Source organism: Neltuma alba, unplaced genomic scaffold (genome assembly GCF_004799145.2).
Source record: "Neltuma alba isolate B1F8T4 unplaced genomic scaffold, ASM479914v2 tig00012225_pilon, whole genome shotgun sequence".
Lineage (NCBI taxonomy): Eukaryota > Viridiplantae > Streptophyta > Magnoliopsida > Fabales > Fabaceae > Neltuma > Neltuma alba.
Window position 1 is genome coordinate 19,942 of NW_021636756.1, and position 18,091 is coordinate 38,032.

At 35.5% G+C, this 18,091-nt stretch overlaps 2 protein-coding genes across 3 annotated transcripts; one reads left to right on the forward strand and one right to left on the reverse strand.

Moving 5' to 3' along the window:
- The first annotated feature begins 3,913 nt into the window (after window positions 1-3,913).
- On the forward strand, window positions 3,914-4,570 carry LOC114725092 (cysteine proteinase inhibitor 2-like). The gene is made up of 2 exons (XM_028911553.1): window positions 3,914-4,222; window positions 4,271-4,570. Exons 1-2 carry the CDS (start codon window positions 3,914-3,916, stop codon window positions 4,568-4,570), a joined length of 609 nt encoding a protein of 202 aa, XP_028767386.1.
- Window positions 4,571-5,878: 1,308 nt separating this feature from the next.
- Window positions 5,879-18,091, reverse strand: LOC114725089 (fanconi-associated nuclease 1 homolog). 2 transcript variants are annotated; one of them, XM_028911551.1, is made up of 15 exons: window positions 17,900-18,091; window positions 16,769-16,967; window positions 15,951-16,408; window positions 15,762-15,866; window positions 14,944-15,199; window positions 14,796-14,858; window positions 13,503-13,577; window positions 13,211-13,329; window positions 11,696-11,766; window positions 11,251-11,338; window positions 11,022-11,162; window positions 10,713-10,933; window positions 8,045-8,318; window positions 7,675-7,908; window positions 5,879-6,716 (listed from the first exon to the last, which is right to left on the reverse strand). In XM_028911551.1, the coding sequence occupies exons 1-15, from the start codon at window positions 17,990-17,992 to the stop codon at window positions 6,285-6,287; spliced, it is 2,829 nt and encodes a 942-aa protein (XP_028767384.1). In that variant the 5' UTR covers window positions 17,993-18,091; the 3' UTR covers window positions 5,879-6,284. The 2 variants fall into 2 exon arrangements, with proteins under 2 accessions (XP_028767384.1, XP_028767383.1); XM_028911550.1 differs by having other exon boundaries at window positions 6,546-6,732.

An 18,091-nucleotide genomic window follows, 5' to 3' on the forward strand; every position in this document is an offset into this window, starting at 1 on the left:
AGTGAGCAATTTGGACCATCCAGATTTAATTTGGACAGTCCAAATTTAATATTATTAAATAATTATTTTAAAATAGAAAAAATTATATTTTTAAAGAATGATAGTTATGAGATTATCTTTATTTTTTATCTTATACTTATTAAAATAAATATTTTTAAAAAATAAAAATAAAAATAAATCTGGACCGTCCAGATCAAATCTGGACCGTCCAGATGGGTGATGAGCACTGGGTACTTATCACCTGATGAGCACCCAATGCAAATCCTTGCAATGTCCCAACAACTGATTAAATCCAACAATTCAATTTTCTTTATGATCTCTAATAACTTCTCCACATCCTACCTTATAGGGGTGTGTATAGATTAGACTAGACCGAGTTTGTTATCAACCCGAAGTCTGATCCAGTAAAGACCTCGAGCTGAAAAAGATAGCCCGAGGTCTGGTTCAATCCAGTACTAACCCGAGGTCAGGTTGGACTGGACTTGGTCTTTTGGACTACCTGGATCAATCCAGACAGTCCAGGACCTAAATTTAATTTTTTTAAAGAAAAAATTTCTTCAATAGAAGACAAGATTATAACTTACTATATAAAATTTTGCACATATTTTAATCCAAAGTTCATCAAATTTGATCATTCCCTTTCAATTTCCCAATAATGTCATGTTTTATTAATTAATCCTCATTAATATAGATCTTATATTGTAGAAAATATATATGCATGCTCATTATTTAGGAAGTTAATAGATAAATCTTGATAATTTAAATAGATAAAAAAACTTATATAGAAAAATTAAATCAAATTAAAATTATATAAATAATAATTTAAAAAAACTAGGCTAGACTGAACTGGACCAACTGGTCTGGAGGAGCCAGTCCCTAGTCCAGTTCAGCCTGATGAGACTAGTTCGGTCCAGTCTAGTCCAGTCTTGTTTCAGGCTAATTTTTTCTAGACCAGATTGGACCAAGTTTGCTTGAGTTGAACCGGATCACACCAGGCCACTGGGTTTTTGCACAGCCCTACTGCCTTACATCCTGCCTTGTTAGGCGAAAATGAAACAATACCATCAACGTTAATTTTAAAAGCATTAGCAAGAGAGGTTTTACCCTGCCACTCTAGCTCTTAATATAAGTTATTTATAATATATTTTCATACATAAAAAAATGTATTAAATTGACAAAATTTTCTAATTTTGCCCTTATTAAAGTTTTATTCCTCTCTATATACATTTATAAATCATTCTCATTACCTTTCCATTCTCTCTTTCTTTCGGATGAGAATTAAATAAGTATACCATTAAAATATAAGCATTAAATATAGTGCAAGTAACTTATATTTAGAACTAAAAATTTTTCTCATCAATGACCCTTTTTTAACAAACCTATAAATGACTTTTATTCGGAGCTAGAGTGATATACATTTCCCTAAGTAAGCTCTTTAAATTGGCTTATTAACAACATGAATTTTTTAACTATATTTATTAACTAATAATAATAATATAATCTGACTTACACCAATAATAATTCTATGTGTGTGTATTTATATATATATTGTGTGTGTATTTATATGTTTATAATATATATATATATATATATATATATATAGATCATCTTATCATACTCAAACTAGCCCTTACAAAAATAGGCATAGTTCAACAAGCTTGGTTGTAGGCTTGAGTTTCTTGGTTTGGTCAAACAGTACTGAGAATATAAGCCAACCTAATCTTTGGGGACAATCTTACAAAAGCTCAGGCTTAAAGGAACTAGCCTTATAAGGTTGAAATTTCATAAATGTCTCGTTTTGTTAGGCTTAGCCCTTAAAATGGCATGCTCAAAATCAGTCCATTGGTTTTCGGCCTATTTAAAGAAAAATATATAATTTTTTATATTCTCCGCATGTTTCATTGAAAAAATAAAAAATAAAGCAATGAAATTAGTAATAAAAAGCATGAATGTGAATAAAATTAAGTCACAAAAACAAAACATCATCATATCCAAACATTCATCAATATTCAAGAACATCTAAACCATCCATGAACAAGACAACAACATCCAAAAATTTTATCAACGGTGTAAATGTGCAATAAACAAAAATTATCATAAATTTTTTGAAACTTCGCTATCACTATCATTAAGTGCTCTTCTTTATGAGTATGCTTTTCTTTAAAGGTAAAAATGTCAAGCTTTTCTTCATAAAAAATTTTACTTTTAAATTTTACAATTTAGCTATTATTTTATTTTAATTTGAGATAAATTATCATTGAAACTCATAAATTTCTAATTCAAATCATAGAATCACAAGTTATATAAGTATAAATATATTCTCTTATCAAATATATATAGTTTAAAAATATCAACAGATATAATATAAATCAAAATATTATTAAAGTCCAAATTAACCTATTTTTTTAAAATTTAATTGAACAAATCATTGTCCGAAACTAAATAAATCAAACCATTTTATAAAATTTAATTAAAAAAGAATAATAATAACTGAATATTTGAAATATTATTAATAATATAAAATTAATAATAATATTAGCATTATATAAAAAAAATTAAAAAAACAAAACAATTATTGAAGGCCATAAATTGGCTCGCTCTCAGCCCTACATGACTGACCTGTTTAAACCCTCAGCCCCACAAGACTAACCTTTTTAAATCTATTTATCATTTAAAAAGAAAAATTATAAACTCGGCCCTCACACTTTTTGGCCCTAAACTGACATGCACAATTCAGCCCATTTTCCCAACCTATGGTCAAGCCATCTTTCTACATAGGTAAGGCTGAGCTCAGACCCCAACCTAGACCATACCCTCTTGATTGGCGTTTTTTGACCTCTCACCAGAGGTCTAATATTTCATCTATCGCTTATTATAAAATCTGAATGACTGATGAATCACATGTGGTTGACAAAAATTATTAAAGTTAGTTAAAAATAATAAATATGTATAGTATATTTTTATTTTCTAATTATGCTTATAGGTGGGTAAATAAGAGATAGTAATAATATGAAAAATGATGAAAGAGATAGTATGAAAAAAATTAAGAACATAATTAGTAAAAATGTATTTATTTAATGCTCAAATAATCTGATATTGTTAGTGTAAAAAGGGATGGAGTGGTTCAAAATTTTGGATTTTATAAAAAGAAATAGATGGAGTAAAGTACTCCTCCGATCCTTAATATAGGACATAATTGTTGAGTTGATTTTGATTCTAAATATAAGACTCATTTCTCATATTTATCAATTTTCTCTAAATTATCCCTATGGATACTCCCTCAACCATAATCAAGTAGAAGAAGGAGATGGGGTATTAAGAAAGATAATTATGGTATTTTAGGAAAAACGTGTCACATTTCTTATAATTAACTAACTTACCTAACTTCCTTAATCTAATCAAATTAGTTAAATGAGTCTTATATTAAGGATCGGAAGAGTAGTATTTATATAAGTTTGAGTAAAGTAGTATTTACATAAGTTTCTTATATTCATTAGATTCTCTAATCAACACATGTTCATGTATCATATTTTACTTATTTACATGTGATTGGAAAAGTGCAACTGGGCGGAGCATTTTCTCAGCATCAGTGCCAGCTCCCACAATTACATGCATGTACGGACGTGTCAGCCTCCAAATTTGATACTCGCACATCCTTATCTGTTACGTCGGCCATGAACAATTTTGTGAAGATCAGCGACGACAAAAGCCACTAGTTCCTCTCTCTCTCTCTCTCCCTGCCATTTCCCCATACCCTTCATCTCGTCATCTTCCTCCATCACGCACCAGAACCCGATGTGATAACATATATATATACACACATATACATACAAATACATATATAACAAGAAGCCGCCCAATAATATATTCCCGATCCAAATCTTCTGTCGTTTACCTCCCCACTCTTTCCAATATGCGGCACGCCGTTTCCGTCACCCTCCTCTATATATACCCCACATCCTCTCCCCTTCTTCCTTCACCAAGACGCAAAATTAACAAACACATTCTCAAAGCTTTCTTCGACATGGTGTTCACGATGCTAAACTCACCCGCCGTCACCCTGGCGACTTTCGTCACCGTCCTATTGGTCCTTGTTACGGCGTCGGATGGGAGGGTTATGATGGTGGGGGAGAAGACGGACATGGGAGACGTGAGGAGGAACAAGGAGGTGCAGGAGCTGGGGAGGTTTTCTGTGGACGAGTACAACGAGAGAGTCGGAGTAGTTGTAGTGTCACCAAAAGACGCCGTTTTTGCCGGAGGCGACTGCCAGAACGGAGTCCTAGGAGGACGGAAGAAGAAGGTGGAGTTCATGAAGGTGGTGGAGGCAAAGAAGCAGGTGGTGGTTGGGACGAAGTATTACCTGAAGATATGGGCTGTGGATGAGAAGGGACGTTACAGAGAGTTCGATTCGGTGGTGGAAGTGAAGCCATGGCTGACTCAGAATGCTAAGCAGTTACTTAGCTTTGCTCCTTCTCATACTAAAAGAGATCAGAAAGTTAACGATGATGAAGATGATGATGTTCTTAGTGATGAATCTGTGTTGAATAAGAAGCTTGTCTCAAGTATGTAGGGTGCCTCTCACGTTCTATATGTATATCGTCGCGCAGCTTTGCTGCTTATTCTTCACTGTCTTTTTTCCTTTCATGGCCAAAATTTGTATTGCGGGATTTGTAATTGAATGAGTTTTACATTTTCAATAAATTTCTTTTGCTACATTCAATATGTTCTTTATATTTCTTTAAAAAAGAACTTGGATTATCCGATAAAGATTACATAATCCTTGTCGAGATATGGAAAGCAAAAGACAATAATCCACCCATCTATGAAATGAGAGCTGGGAATCAAATATATTCTTTTTATTTAATTTAATGAGTATAGAGGTAGATATCCGAGTTTATATTTTTATATATATATATAAGAATATTAATTTGTAAATCCTTATAATTTCACTTGATTTTTGATAGGCTTCTGTGGTTGTTTTATTGAATTTTACAATTTTTTAAATTATAAACATTAGACTCTATGCTCATAATATGTTAATTAAAGTTGATACTAAACGACATGTAAGTTGTCACAAAATACAAATTTTAAAAAATTTTAAAAATAAAATGATAGAATATTTGTTATCATCGTATAAATAAAAAATTATAATTGTCTCCTTGCAACTATATATAATCCATAACCTGTATAATTTTGATTTTATTTAACTATTGTAGTAAAACTAATCTAGATGTTTATTAAGCATAAATCGTGTCAGCAACTACTAACCTTGTTTCTTTACTAATTAATAGTATAATAATGCATAATTAATCCAAATTTTATTCACAACACGGCTAAATATAGTTAGTGATTTCGGCTCAACGAATCTTTTTTTTCATAATAAACTGTTGACATCAGTCCTACATTTTTTTCTCTGTAGACCGAGGAGAAAGGGAGCTCAACGGAAAGAGGATTGTAGCATAAGAGAAGTAAGGAGCTCAACCTCTTTCAAATGTACATGGGTTCTAGCAATGCAATATCACAAATTCTTAAGAGCAAGCCTAAGCCCTCAAAGAAAATGTGTTGTCAACTTGTCATACTTCAACACTCCCCTTAGAAAAATCTGTTCTGGTCTTGACAGATAGGGCACTTTCAAATTTTGATCTTATCCCTCATAATCATTGCTTTAAGATGTCCTTCCTTCATTTTACTTTTGTCCCAGCCTTGCAAACGAGCTCTCTCATACTTCGCTTTTTACATCATCTATTATGCATTGGAGGTTCAAAAAGTCAAAAGATTTATGCCATAGAATGGAAGTATAAATATTAAAATTGATGGTGATTGTTCGATTATTCATACCATTACACCGAAATTTAAACAAATTTTCCCTTACAGAATATAAAAAGTAAGCTCCATTATGCCATATATTGATATGTTGATGGTTCTTGCCCACAGATTATTGCATGTGATAAGTCATTTCCCTCCTCTTCACCTGTTCCTTGAATTCCACAAGCAACGAAATTCCTCTCAGATCCAAAAACCTAAAAAGAAAACAAAAAACAAAAATATTTTGGGCAACTTATGGATATTTGCATCCTTTGTATCCATCCAAAGCAATGTTCAACAATGAATATTAGCAACCAAAGTAATGGTCCGAGAAACAGCTCCTTGGTATCCAACCAAAGTAATGCTCAACAATGAATATTTGCGAGGTAAAACCATTCTCATAAGCAAAAGAAAAATTTGCTAAGCTCTCATTTTCATTTGCTTCTCCAGCTATTTTGGGCCACTTGTGTACTAATTCATCATGGCTTCACCTTACAAACCTCTACCTTGAATCCACAATCCATAAGCTGAAGCAGCCAGGCTCGCTGCTGTTCGGAGAGGCGATCTTTGGGACCTTTAACTTCAACAAGCTTGGCCTCACCACTGTATTCCCCATGGAAACGCCATAGCAGTAAATCTGGCATTCCACTGGACCAGCTCTGATAGTCTTGAGCAAATAGTCTGCAGAGAGAGGCCAAACAGGGTCCTCCGACACACGCAACAGCAGCACGAAGCTCATCTAAAGAATGGCAATCCCAATTGACTCCTCTACATCTCGTACCATAATGTGTTTCCCATGATTTTATGAGAAATTCCTCAGCCATGCCATCATGAATTTGCCGAAGATGAGATTCTATGATACTCTTTCTCGCTGTATAAAATCCATCCGTGACAAGATCGAAAGGTGCAATCTGTAAATTTAAGGAGCTTTCAATCAGATTACCAAGTATGATTTAGAATGAAATAGGCACTCTTACAATTGAAGAAATATCAAATAATTCTTAAATTTCTTGAAATCATAGGAAGCATACATACACAAGGGAGAAAGGAACTGATCTCCCAATCAATCCCAATAAGCCATCTTTTTCTTCCTCAATTCATAGAATTCAGGGGCGGTAAGTTTATTTAAAGAGAAAAGAGAGAGAAAGGAAGGAGAATGTGCATAAGTGGGCTAGATACTCTCCCTCGTGTATTTACCCTGAGTTTACCCCCACAATTAAGGGTATCCATTCTTCATTTATCAGGGAAACACTGTCACTAAATTACTAGCTCACATGGTTCATGAGATTTGAGTGTATGATGGTTCGAGGATTTTTTACAACCGGTCTAGGTAGTGAAGGGACGATGAATTTGCAGAAACTCGGGTTGAGAGACTCTGGCCTGTTAAAAGTCAGTGGTGTCTACTTTTCCTTGTTATTCTCACTTGTTACTATTGTAATTCAGCTAGTTAACTTCCTGACTAATTCTTGGTTAGTGCAGGAGTATACTACCTCTAATCCTTAATATAAGAGTTAGTTAGAGATTCAGTTTAGTTTTAAATATAAGACCCTAATATACTTTATCTTCAATATTTATTCATTTTGCTCCTAGGTAATCCTTATAGTGATTGCACATGTTAAAGAGTTTTTATCAAAAGTTAATTCCAATGCACATAATTGATAAAGGTATTTTAGAAGAGATATCATCCATTTATTACAAATAGCTAATTTTCTTAATATCCGAAAATTAGTTATCCAGCTCTTATATTAAAGACCGAATGTAGTATAATACTATTCTTCTCGAAAGTTTCATCAAGTAACTGGGACCAAAGACCAATACAGTGTAAGATGAAGCAAAGATGGAAAGTTTAATTACTCCAATAAAATGTACCTGAAATCTATTGTAGAAGACATTTGGTACATCTGCAAATATGATGTGCCACATAAGAAGCCCAAAAATGGTCAGCCATATACCACTTTCTGTATGAACACCCTGCCATCCGCCTTCCATCTCAACGTAATAATGCAAAGCAAGCTGTTCCACTCCACACTGCTCCCCCTCTTCATTATAGAACCTGTTCTTAGCACCCAATTCAGAATTCAAAGGTCTCCCTTGAACATAAACCTGAATCATAGAAGCAGTCACAATAGAAAAGCCATAATATTACCATAATGATCAGCGATTTTGACAATTCTTTTCGACAAGCAAATCAGAATCCTGAACAGGCAAACCATGAAATCACTAAATTGACAGTCGTTACCTCCGTGATCTCCCTGTTTATGGACTTTGAAAAACTTGGAACTTTCCATCTCCTTGGTGGTCTTCCTAAGCGAAGAACCCGTCTTTGAAGTGCCACTCTTGAACCAGCACGTATCCATGGATCAAGCAACCCATTTTCAGCTACCTGAAGGCTCTCATCAATATAGCCTAGGTGCTCCAAGTCAACAGATAACCTCAGCGTCCAATATCCTCGTCTTACATCATGTGTGAAAAAACTCAGCAGCTGCTTCAATAAGCCAATTGCATCACTGTACCTGAGAATACAATTAGATAAATAACTGCAATCATATAACAGTGTCGGTAGAACTATGAGCTACATCATAAACTACACCCATTTTTATGTTGATAAATCCAAACCAAGAGCATTACGATATTATTATGCTATGTGCTGTTGCAATGTTGTCCAAATGTAGTTAGTCGCAGATGCTAAACTGAGAGCCTATCCCGCATCCACTAATATGACTCCAACAGATAGCCTTGCTTCAGACCAAAATTGGGTTAATTCATTATGTTATTAAGTGGCAGAGAAGAGGAAAAATTCTCTCCTCTCACAAGAGCAAATTCTCTACCCCGTGAGAGCACAAAACGCCCCTTGGTGAGTGACTTCCATCGGTGTCCTCTCCCCAGCAGCGGTCATGGAAGAGTGAGTCTAGTGTATGCGCGTTGGTGTGTGCGTGTGAGTTGGAGATTTTGCAAGATCTGAAGATGAGGGCGAGTTCTGTAGTTTTGCTAGTTATGGATTTGAAGGAGGAAGATTAGCGGATAGCATGATTAAGTGCCTCAACAAGAATGGCGAAGACGAAAACAGAACACAAATTGTGAATCGATGGGAACAGCATCAGAGATGGTGAAATCTGAAAGCTATTTTGGTCAGAGGAGAATGGGTGAAGGAGAGTTCTTTGTGTTGCAAGCAGTGCTGCCTTGATGTAAGTCTGTTCCATGGGATTCTTTTGCCTTGGCCTTGTGAGGTAACAAGATCTCGTACTCTTTCTACTAATAGCCTCTTTGTGAAGTCCTTTTGACCATATGGTATGATTAATTGTTCTCAAGTGTGTGTTGCGCTAGTTCGTCTGATTTATGCTTCTTGGTGGTTTTGGAATATGAGGAGAACTTTGGTTTCTGCTCAAAATGATTGTTGCTGCTAGTTTGTACCGTTGGTTTTATCTGAGATAGTGCTTGCCATAGTTTTTTCAAAGGTTATAGGGGGCTTTAGTTTATTTTCCTTTTGAGACAAAGATATCTTTTGGGGAGATGCCGTTAGCTTGGGATTTTTTGGTAGTTCATTTGTTTACTTTGCTTCAATCTTTGCAGAATGGAAGGTTCAGAAGTTTAGTTTCTTTGTGGCAGTGAAAAGGGCTGCACTGAAAATTAAGGATGATTTAAGATGGGTGCCGCCTGGCTGTCTTTGGTCTGTATTTGATTTTAGGAATTTAGTGTTAGTAGTTGCTGGGATTGATGGTTCTGGTTTAAGAGAGAGGATTGCTTCTGCTGTGGCTTTGGAGATTGGTCACTGATTGACTAGAAATCTAGAGGATAAAAACCTTCTGGTTCTCTGTGTTGAATTTGCTCAACTTGGCTGTGGTTGGTGGAGCTTCTTTCTTGAGAGCATGATCCCTTTGGAATTTGTTGCTCTCTCTTGCAACTTAGCTTCTTTGGATGAGCTAAGAAGTTTTGTAATGGATTTGTGGCCTCTATGGTTGGGTTTTATGCCCCCCAATCCCAGTAATTTCTTCTTTTGTTTGTTGGTTTCTCCTCTTGATGGATTGTTAACTGGTGCATCTTTGCTTGCCTGGTTTTGTGATTGTTTTGGTATGCAGCTTCAAGTACATTAAGGGTATGTGTTCTTGGATGGATTTTTCATCTTCTCCCCTTCTCTGTCACGGTTTGTTCTCAGCCACCGCTATAGGAGTGAACCAGATCTGTTCGTTCTCAACTGCTGCTCTAGGAGTGAACCAGCTTGTTTCTGCTATTTCATAGTTTTTTTCGGTTTCTATTGTTTCCTTTGCCTTTAAACTTTGAGTTGTTCTGTTTTGTTTTTATGATATTATATACTTTTTCTGACCCAAAAAAAAAAAAGGGAAAAAAGTGGCAGAGAGCAGATGAGAACAAAGGAAAAGCTAAAGTACAGCACTCTGCTTTAGATAAGATACCCCATTAACTAAACACTAAAGTTGAAACACAACAAAAAGAAAATTGACATAAAATTATACTACCTCCAGTCCTAATATAAGAGTTAGTTGGGAGGTTGAATTTGATCTTAAATATAAAACTTCAATTTACTTTGTCTCCCAAACTTATAATTCATTCTCCAAACATGTTAAGTGAGTTTCCATCCTAGGATAGTCATAATTAAAAAGGGTATTTTGAGGAGATCAACTCCAAAATATAAGAGCTAGTCATATCATCATGAGTTGAGGGGTTTCTTAACCGATAAACCCAGTCATCTAGGGATTTCAGGCCCTGCCTCAACATGCTGAGCCCAGCCAAAATGCTGTGTGTCATTATATGTTTGGGCAGCTGAAATCAAACGGATGTAGGTGTGATCCCATATGCAGAATTGGTACTTGAATACAAAGATAAGTTCATGAAACTGTAACTAAATAGAGAAAGGAGCAAGTGCCAGTATATTCAACCTAGAATCTCCATACCTGCGCAGTTGCTCAAGAAATGAAATCCCTAACGTGACCACTTTGGAATGTACCCATGATGCAGTATATAAACAACGAAATGAAACTACTGATTCAGCAGTCGAGTACTGGATTGGCAAAACAGTAGACACATGGGATTCAGCAATCTTTATGCATTTCAATACCAATTCATTGTCATGTGTATCAAGAGCTTCATCCATTATCTGAGCAACTTCAATGGCCTGTAAAACTAGTTGATATAAGTGTTTGTGTCTTGAGGTGGCAATAAGAGGCAAATAGTATCTCTGAAGTCTGAAACACAACATATACCTCCTCGTACAAGAGCAGGTCACTGCGGTTTGAGAAAATTGGTTCTGATGTTATGCAACTATAAGTTGGATACTTAACTTTTCCCATGTCAACAAGCAGAAACGTTGAGAGATCCTGCTCTCCATTTAGGAAAAAAAGCCTCTGTGGCAAATACCAAAGCGTTAAAATTATCACGTTTAACTAAATTCTTCCATAAGAAAGAGCAACTGAAGGAAACAAACAAAAGAACCTCAGCACGCCACATGAGAGTTTCAGCTTTTGAAGCTATTTTGATACAGGTGCCAGTTCTATTCAAAATCTCAGTTGATAGAAACGGCCTGCACAGAGAGAACCAAAAAAAAAAAAGACGCTTATTTGCTATTAAATATTATATTAAGATTATGCATGGGCCTTCATTTAAATGCAAATTACTCAATTTGAAACAGTATGTGACATGATATCAAGAAGCCTCTATGACCAAGTGGTGAGGACAACGTATAAAGGTGAGTCTCTGCCTTGTTCACAATTCCAGCCCAAAGTGCCTTTGTGTTAGGCACTGGTTAATATCTAAAAATAAAACTAATCATGAATTTTCACTGAAAAAGTTTAAACTTTTGAGTTGAAATGATCCATGAAAGGCTCCATTAAAAGTTATCTATAAGACAAGAAGAACAAAAATTCTGAATAGTAAATACCACAGTCCATCAGCGTATGAAGAAAGAAGAGATGCAACAAGATCTTGCTTTCTCAACCCACGATTGCAACTCTGGAACATTATCAGAAAACAACAGAAATTTTATATATAGATCAAGAAGAAATAAAGAGAGATCTGTAGTGCCTCCTACTCATGCCTATAGAGAAACACTGTATGATGTTTAATTGTTTGGCCCGTATCTGTCCACAGGAGGTCTCTTACTCTGTAGTCATCAGAAGCCATTCATCAATTTAGGAGCATCTACTAGAGATACAACCAAATTTAGGAGGATCCATCCAAAATGCTCCAATTAATAACACAACAATGCACAAAAATACTGGTTTCCATCATAGCTAAAGGTAATAAAAGATATGAAAAAGAAAATAAGAACACTGTTTGCGTCAGGTCTACATTCGTGAAACATAGCTAGCAAAACTGAATCAAATAGGTATTGTTTGAAGCCTGAACGTATTCTACAGAGGAGACAGTACAAGCTTAAAGGATAAGATAATAGTAGGGCAGCATATAAAACTGAAAAACGAAACTGAACGAGTAAAATTATCTTGTCCTGAAGAACAAGAGAATTAGCTCAAGCAACCCAATAATTGTTAGTGTTTATTAACAGAACAAAGTTTTCATATAGAAAACATTTTTTTCAGCCCAAAATGCAGAATGATATCCCATACAAGGTCCTTGTAAGGGAAGAGATATTCACTAAAACTGCGCTCCAACAAAACAACCCATGTAAACTAGACACTTGTTAAGTCTCGGAAAAAGCTTGCACCCCTTGTTTTTAATAACTCAACTAATTGTAGAGAAAACATTCACATTCGACTTTTTATCTCAACCCACAACTGCTCCTCAAACTTGGTAAATTCATTAACAGCCAAGCAACCTAGAAAACAAGAAAGCTTCCTACATAGAGTATTAAATAAAATCATATACTGATTTTTTTTCTTGGTGGGGCAAATCTAGCTTAATACTCAACATCATCAACTTCCTTATCCCGATTTAGTGAGTTCTCTGAAACAGGAAGCAAATGCTTAACCCATTAAACATTCAACAGACAAATAGATTGCCCACAACAGATTTTGTCATGGAAAAATTAGTACTACTTTATGTGCATCAAAGAAAACAACTATCCATTCCTAGTACGGCATATTTGATTCCTAGATTCAAAAATTTGGATTCCTATGAGTGTGAATCTTGTACACAATGCAAGAGCAAAGACCATGATATATAGCAATTTTTTGTGAAAGCTACCGATAGTCAGTGCTGTTTATCCAAAGTCAAGTTGCATCATCCCCCAAATGAGGCAATGCTCTCCTACCATAATTTTTTTTTTTAATACATCAAATTTAAACCAGCCCCTTAATCAAAGGGTATCAAGTCTTTCCGCTTGACTTAATCGGCAGTAGTAGCAATTTTAATCCTCCAATAATTAACAAAATCCATTTATGCATGAAGTTTGAAATTAAAATAAACTACGGACACAAAAATGGCTATAGAATCTAACCTTTTCAAGAAGACACCAAATTTCACGTAGCTCAGAGACCGTGAGCGTATTCAAAATATCTTTCATCTCACTTTCACATACATGGTCTCCATCTTCAACATAACATACATATCCTTTGTCTGTAATATGACAATACCAAAGACAGGTCACCAAAAGCTGGTGATATTTTTTATGAAAACGAAAGCTAATTGTATTGGAAGAGAAAGAAAAAACAAATCTTATAATAACAAGCCTTATCCCACTAGGGGTAGTTGGCTACACAAAACAAATCTTACAACTTTTATTAAATTACCAGCAAGTCCCTTCGCTGCTTTTTGAACATCTATTATTTCAGTATAGGATATACAAGACATTCGAAACCAAGGCCCTAGACAAGAAAACAACATAAGATGTTTGTCAAGTCCAAAAGCACAACAATAAAACAGACTAAAAAGGAAAGTCAGTAGAAGCATAACTCAACATTATAAATATTGCAACATGTAAACCAACAGGAAAAGTTCTCAACTTTTGATGCAAGCATTGGTTTCCAAAGAGTAGTAATAGAAGCATTTCTACTGAATGCATGATTCTTCCACAGAGGACTGTAAGTTTCATAACATGAATAAACAATGGAAGACATTTGGATTATCAGAATATTGATGATCTGTTATGAGACAGCTTCAGTTTTTGCATGTCAATGACGGGCAGAGTCACAGATAGGGACAGATCAAGATTTTTTTTTGGGGGGTAATCACATCAAATATGGGGGACTATAATTAATTTATCATATTTTACAAAGAAAATTTCAGCCAATCTTAAAGAGAAGTGGGAAATATGGAGCCCCCTGAAATCCATATCTGGTGGCAGGAGTGTGGCATGAAAAAACAATTAAACCATGCCTTGGTTGGTGTCACTTGGACATTAAAGTTCTAATATCTTTGACTGGGCATCAAATTCTGGACAGTTGCTGAAAGTTTGATTTCATTCCTAACACCAAAATATCCGTACAAGTCTTTCACTTAGATCAATAAAACTCACCAACTTAAGACTCATGACATTTTACATTTCGTTCTTAATTAGAAATAGTGGCTCCTTCATCTATTTGTCCACTCATTTCAATTTCAATTAGATTTTTTGGGGTATTAGTTGAATCTTCAGTGTTTCTTCAGAGTTTAGAAAAGATTGTTTGATTAATTTTAAAGGTTTTTGTAGTTGTAAGGAGGGCAAAGTCTAATGGCAGCATGATTTATGCTCATGTGTAGTCATTTCGATTGCACTCATGTTTTGTCCTTTAGTATTTAGTTAAATCAGATTTTGAATGCTTGGACTTTTTGAGAAATCTGACCAATAATGTGCAGTGGGACATGATTTCATTTTGGGCACTGACAAGAATTTAGAGAGCTCAGTGGTCCTACTGACATTGACTTTGTTTCTACTTCCTCTCGTGATCTATAATTGCCCCCTAAGGTGAACACACAATCCTTCTTTACCTTTTCTAATAATTGCTTTCAAAAACAACATTAAGGTAGACAAAATTCAACCATAAATATAAGGCAAAACACTTAATATCAAGCCAGAGAAGTACACATTTGGATGTTAACGCAACCTTTTCTAGTGTACAGCCGGATAAAAAGCCTCTGACTATCATTTGAGAGCAAAGTGAATAACTCTGTCAATAAATAAGACAAAATTTAAACTCTGAAGAAAAAATGCCAGAGAAATATGTCACAACTCATGAATATTGATGTTGATACCTAGATACTCTTTTTCATCATCAGTTAAAAGGTGAAAATTACTTCTCAACACCTCCTTCAGTATAAGACAAAAATTGAGCTGATACTTCACAGAAGGGGGATCATTCCTTCTGATCTCAACCACATGCTGAGCATTTTCCCATAAACATTTGAAAGTTTCATCGTCAAGCCCCCTTTCAAAGTCTGATTCTCTCTGGCATACAATTTGAATTGGAACAGCATCAACAGAATGTTCCGGAACAGAAGAGATATGTCCCTGCAAAAAAATTCCACAGTGCGTACTGATGAGGACTACAACCCAGCAGCCTGCTCCTCTCCTTTTTCATCATAAAAAAATTATTCTTTACTGCAATATATTCTTCTTTGGGTGGCAGTGTGCCAACACCTCAGATAAAACATTGAATAAAGAAAAAGGGAGGGGAAAGCAGAAGGTGGATAAGGTATTCTTCTCATCTATCTAGCTGAAATAGGACTCTGCATATACAAATTGACCTTTCTCAGATTTGTTGAAGATACAATTCATGAAAGCCATGGATACTCCAAAGCATCATGAAACAACCGTCCCCTATAGCACATAAAAACATAAATAGCAATAAACCTCAAAACTAAAACTTCAATGAAGTATACTCCTATGGAAAGACCTGCTAGAAAATATCTAAAAAGTGAAAATATGCACGAAACTAAACTTAGAAGCAAGGAATGCCTAAAGGTACCTTCATGAATAATATAAAAGATATTTAACACATATCGACATAATAAAGAAAAGGAATAAGAAATCAAATCACAGAAACTTTGTTGTATGGTTAGAACTTTAATACCTCAAATATAAGGCCATAATTGTCCACTAGAGGTGATAGATATTGTGCTAGCTCACGAGAGAGGAAACCTAATAATTTAGAACTTCCAGAATCAGCAGAAACAACCTGAACATACAGAAGAGCTCAATTCCCTAAGAACAATAATGTGTAAAACCAATACTAGCTAATAGAATGAAAAAGAATGAAAACCTTAATGGCATTGGAATCGTTAACATTGTGAGGATCCCTCACAAGAGAGAAGGTATCACCAGGGTGTATCTCCTCATGACCAGTATATCTACGACCAACTAAGAAAGTTTCAAGTGTTGCCCCGGATAAACTGGACCTACAATTAGCCAGCTCTAATTTTGGGAGCCCATCCTTAGAGGACAAGGATGAGCTTCCAATTTTGCAACAACCATTGTGATTATGGTCCGGATTGTGAGTAAGTTTACACTTTTTCTCACTTTCTTCCTTGGCTGTAAGACCAGGTAAAACATTACTTAGATTATGTGGAACATGGTTATTACAATTTCTCAGGACCACAGCATTTTCTGACTTCAACGAGTCAGCAGGAATATTCTGCACTTTTAATGTTGGGCTGAAGTTCAACTGAAGGAGGGTGCGCTGAGTGAGTTTTCGCTTGGTTCTTTGAGAGAGACATACATCTGGAAATATAAATTGAATTAAAACCATCATCATGCAAAAGAGGCTATCTAAAATTAACGTACAAAAAAGTGGATAAACCAGCAAATTGGTATTCTTTTCTTAGGCTGCTTTCAGCCAGAATTGTCATCATAGGTAATTAGATGGTGTAAAATTAAGAAAGGCCAAGTAGTTTTTCAACCAGAATGATGCACACATAGCAAGATACCACATTAGATTAAAATAACTTCCTTTAGTTTTACTAGTATACTGATTTTCTATCATAAATGATAATATACCTAATTCAAGATATAGACTCTTTTTCACATACTATGGGTTTCATTGGTTAACCAAATGAGAAAGAGACTTACAAGACTACGTACCAAGATGAGAATTGACCTCATAGTTATCCCCATCAATCTTACAGCCACAAACTGGGCAAGCTATCTCAACATGAGGGGTCTTATTCTCAGTCTCATCCCCAACATATTTAAATTGGTTCAAATTAGCTTCTTGAGGTTGTTCAGCAAACTTTCCCGAGCAAACGTCTCCATCATTGTCATTGGAGAGATTCAAAGAGATCTAAAATCAAATAAACAAGCATCTGCATAAATAAAGATAATTGAAACCAACCCATTGTAACTGTACTGAATAAGGTGTTCCGAAAAATAATAATCTGGTGAATCCTGAAGTTAGTATTGATACAAAGCACGCAGCCATTCACTCTCCCCCTTGCTGACAAGTTCTACAGCTACTTGTTGGCTATTTTATCTTATATACCTTGGAAGTTGTTAATTGTTAATGTCTTGTTCTAACTTCAATCTCCAATAAGAAAAGCGATATACATCTACTATTCTCAAAGGAAATGTGGGATGTATAGAAAAGAGAATATAAAGTAGAAGGGCATTCGTCCCATCTTCACTTGCCCCCCATAATCGATAATATCTTATAAGATTTTGGCATCGTAGGTTATCAGAAATAATCATCCACTACAACAAAACCTATTATCCCAATTCTTTGACCCAAAAAAAAAAAAAATTCAAATTCAGTAGTCCCGTGCAAATGAATGTTTGAAAAATTTTATAAAAAAAAAAAAGGCAAAACAAGTTGACACGCCCCTTTATGAATCGGAAGGAAATAGTTTAACACGTGTCGGGTGGCAGGAGTCATGGCTTTAGAAGCCAAAATGGTTATAGAAACTAGGAAGACGACAATATGTGATGCCATTATCAGATTAAGCACTCCCTCTTCTTCTTAATTAAGTGTACCCAATGAAGATTTACATACTAGGAGTTTCGCGGAGACTCCCGACTTGAAAGATGCAGTTTCCTACGACCATATTCAGCCGTGGGACAAAGTTTCAAACACATGGTGAACATAGCTAACGCGTCCCCGCACCGAATGCAAGTGACAAGAATCTAAATGTCGCTTATGGGCCATCATGTTATCAAGCAATAAATCGAAAAGTAATCAGAATAACTTGGGAGTGAAAGAACATGAGCAAGTGCAAATACCGGTTCTGGATTGGAGAAGAGAGACTGGCGACTTGGAAGAAAGCGCCTGCGTTTGCCTATCAATCGGATCAAGCTTTCTCTGCCGGTCAGCATCGCATTTGCATCGTAGCCAGTCACGGTGGGGGAACTCCGGCAGCGAGGGTTTGCTCTCGCCTTGCTCCCTCCACTGTCCAAACAACTCTTTCATGGTTT

Coding starts and splice junctions, on each gene's coding strand:
- LOC114725092 (XM_028911553.1), top strand. CDS start 3,914: ATGCGGCACGCCGTTTCCGTCACCCTCCTCTATATATACCCCACATCC. Junction 4,223..4,270: donor ACAACGAGAGAGTCGGAGTA/GTTGTAGTGTCA, acceptor GGCGACTGCCAG/AACGGAGTCCTAGGAGGACG.
- LOC114725089 (XM_028911551.1), bottom strand. CDS start 17,992: ATGCTGACCGGCAGAGAAAGCTTGATCCGATTGATAGGCAAACGCAGG. Junction 16,968..17,899: donor TCTTCTCCAATCCAGAACCG/GTATTTGCACTT, acceptor ATTTGATTTTAG/ATCTCTTTGAATCTCTCCAA. Junction 16,409..16,768: donor TGAGGTCAATTCTCATCTTG/GTACGTAGTCTT, acceptor TTATATTTCCAG/ATGTATGTCTCTCTCAAAGA.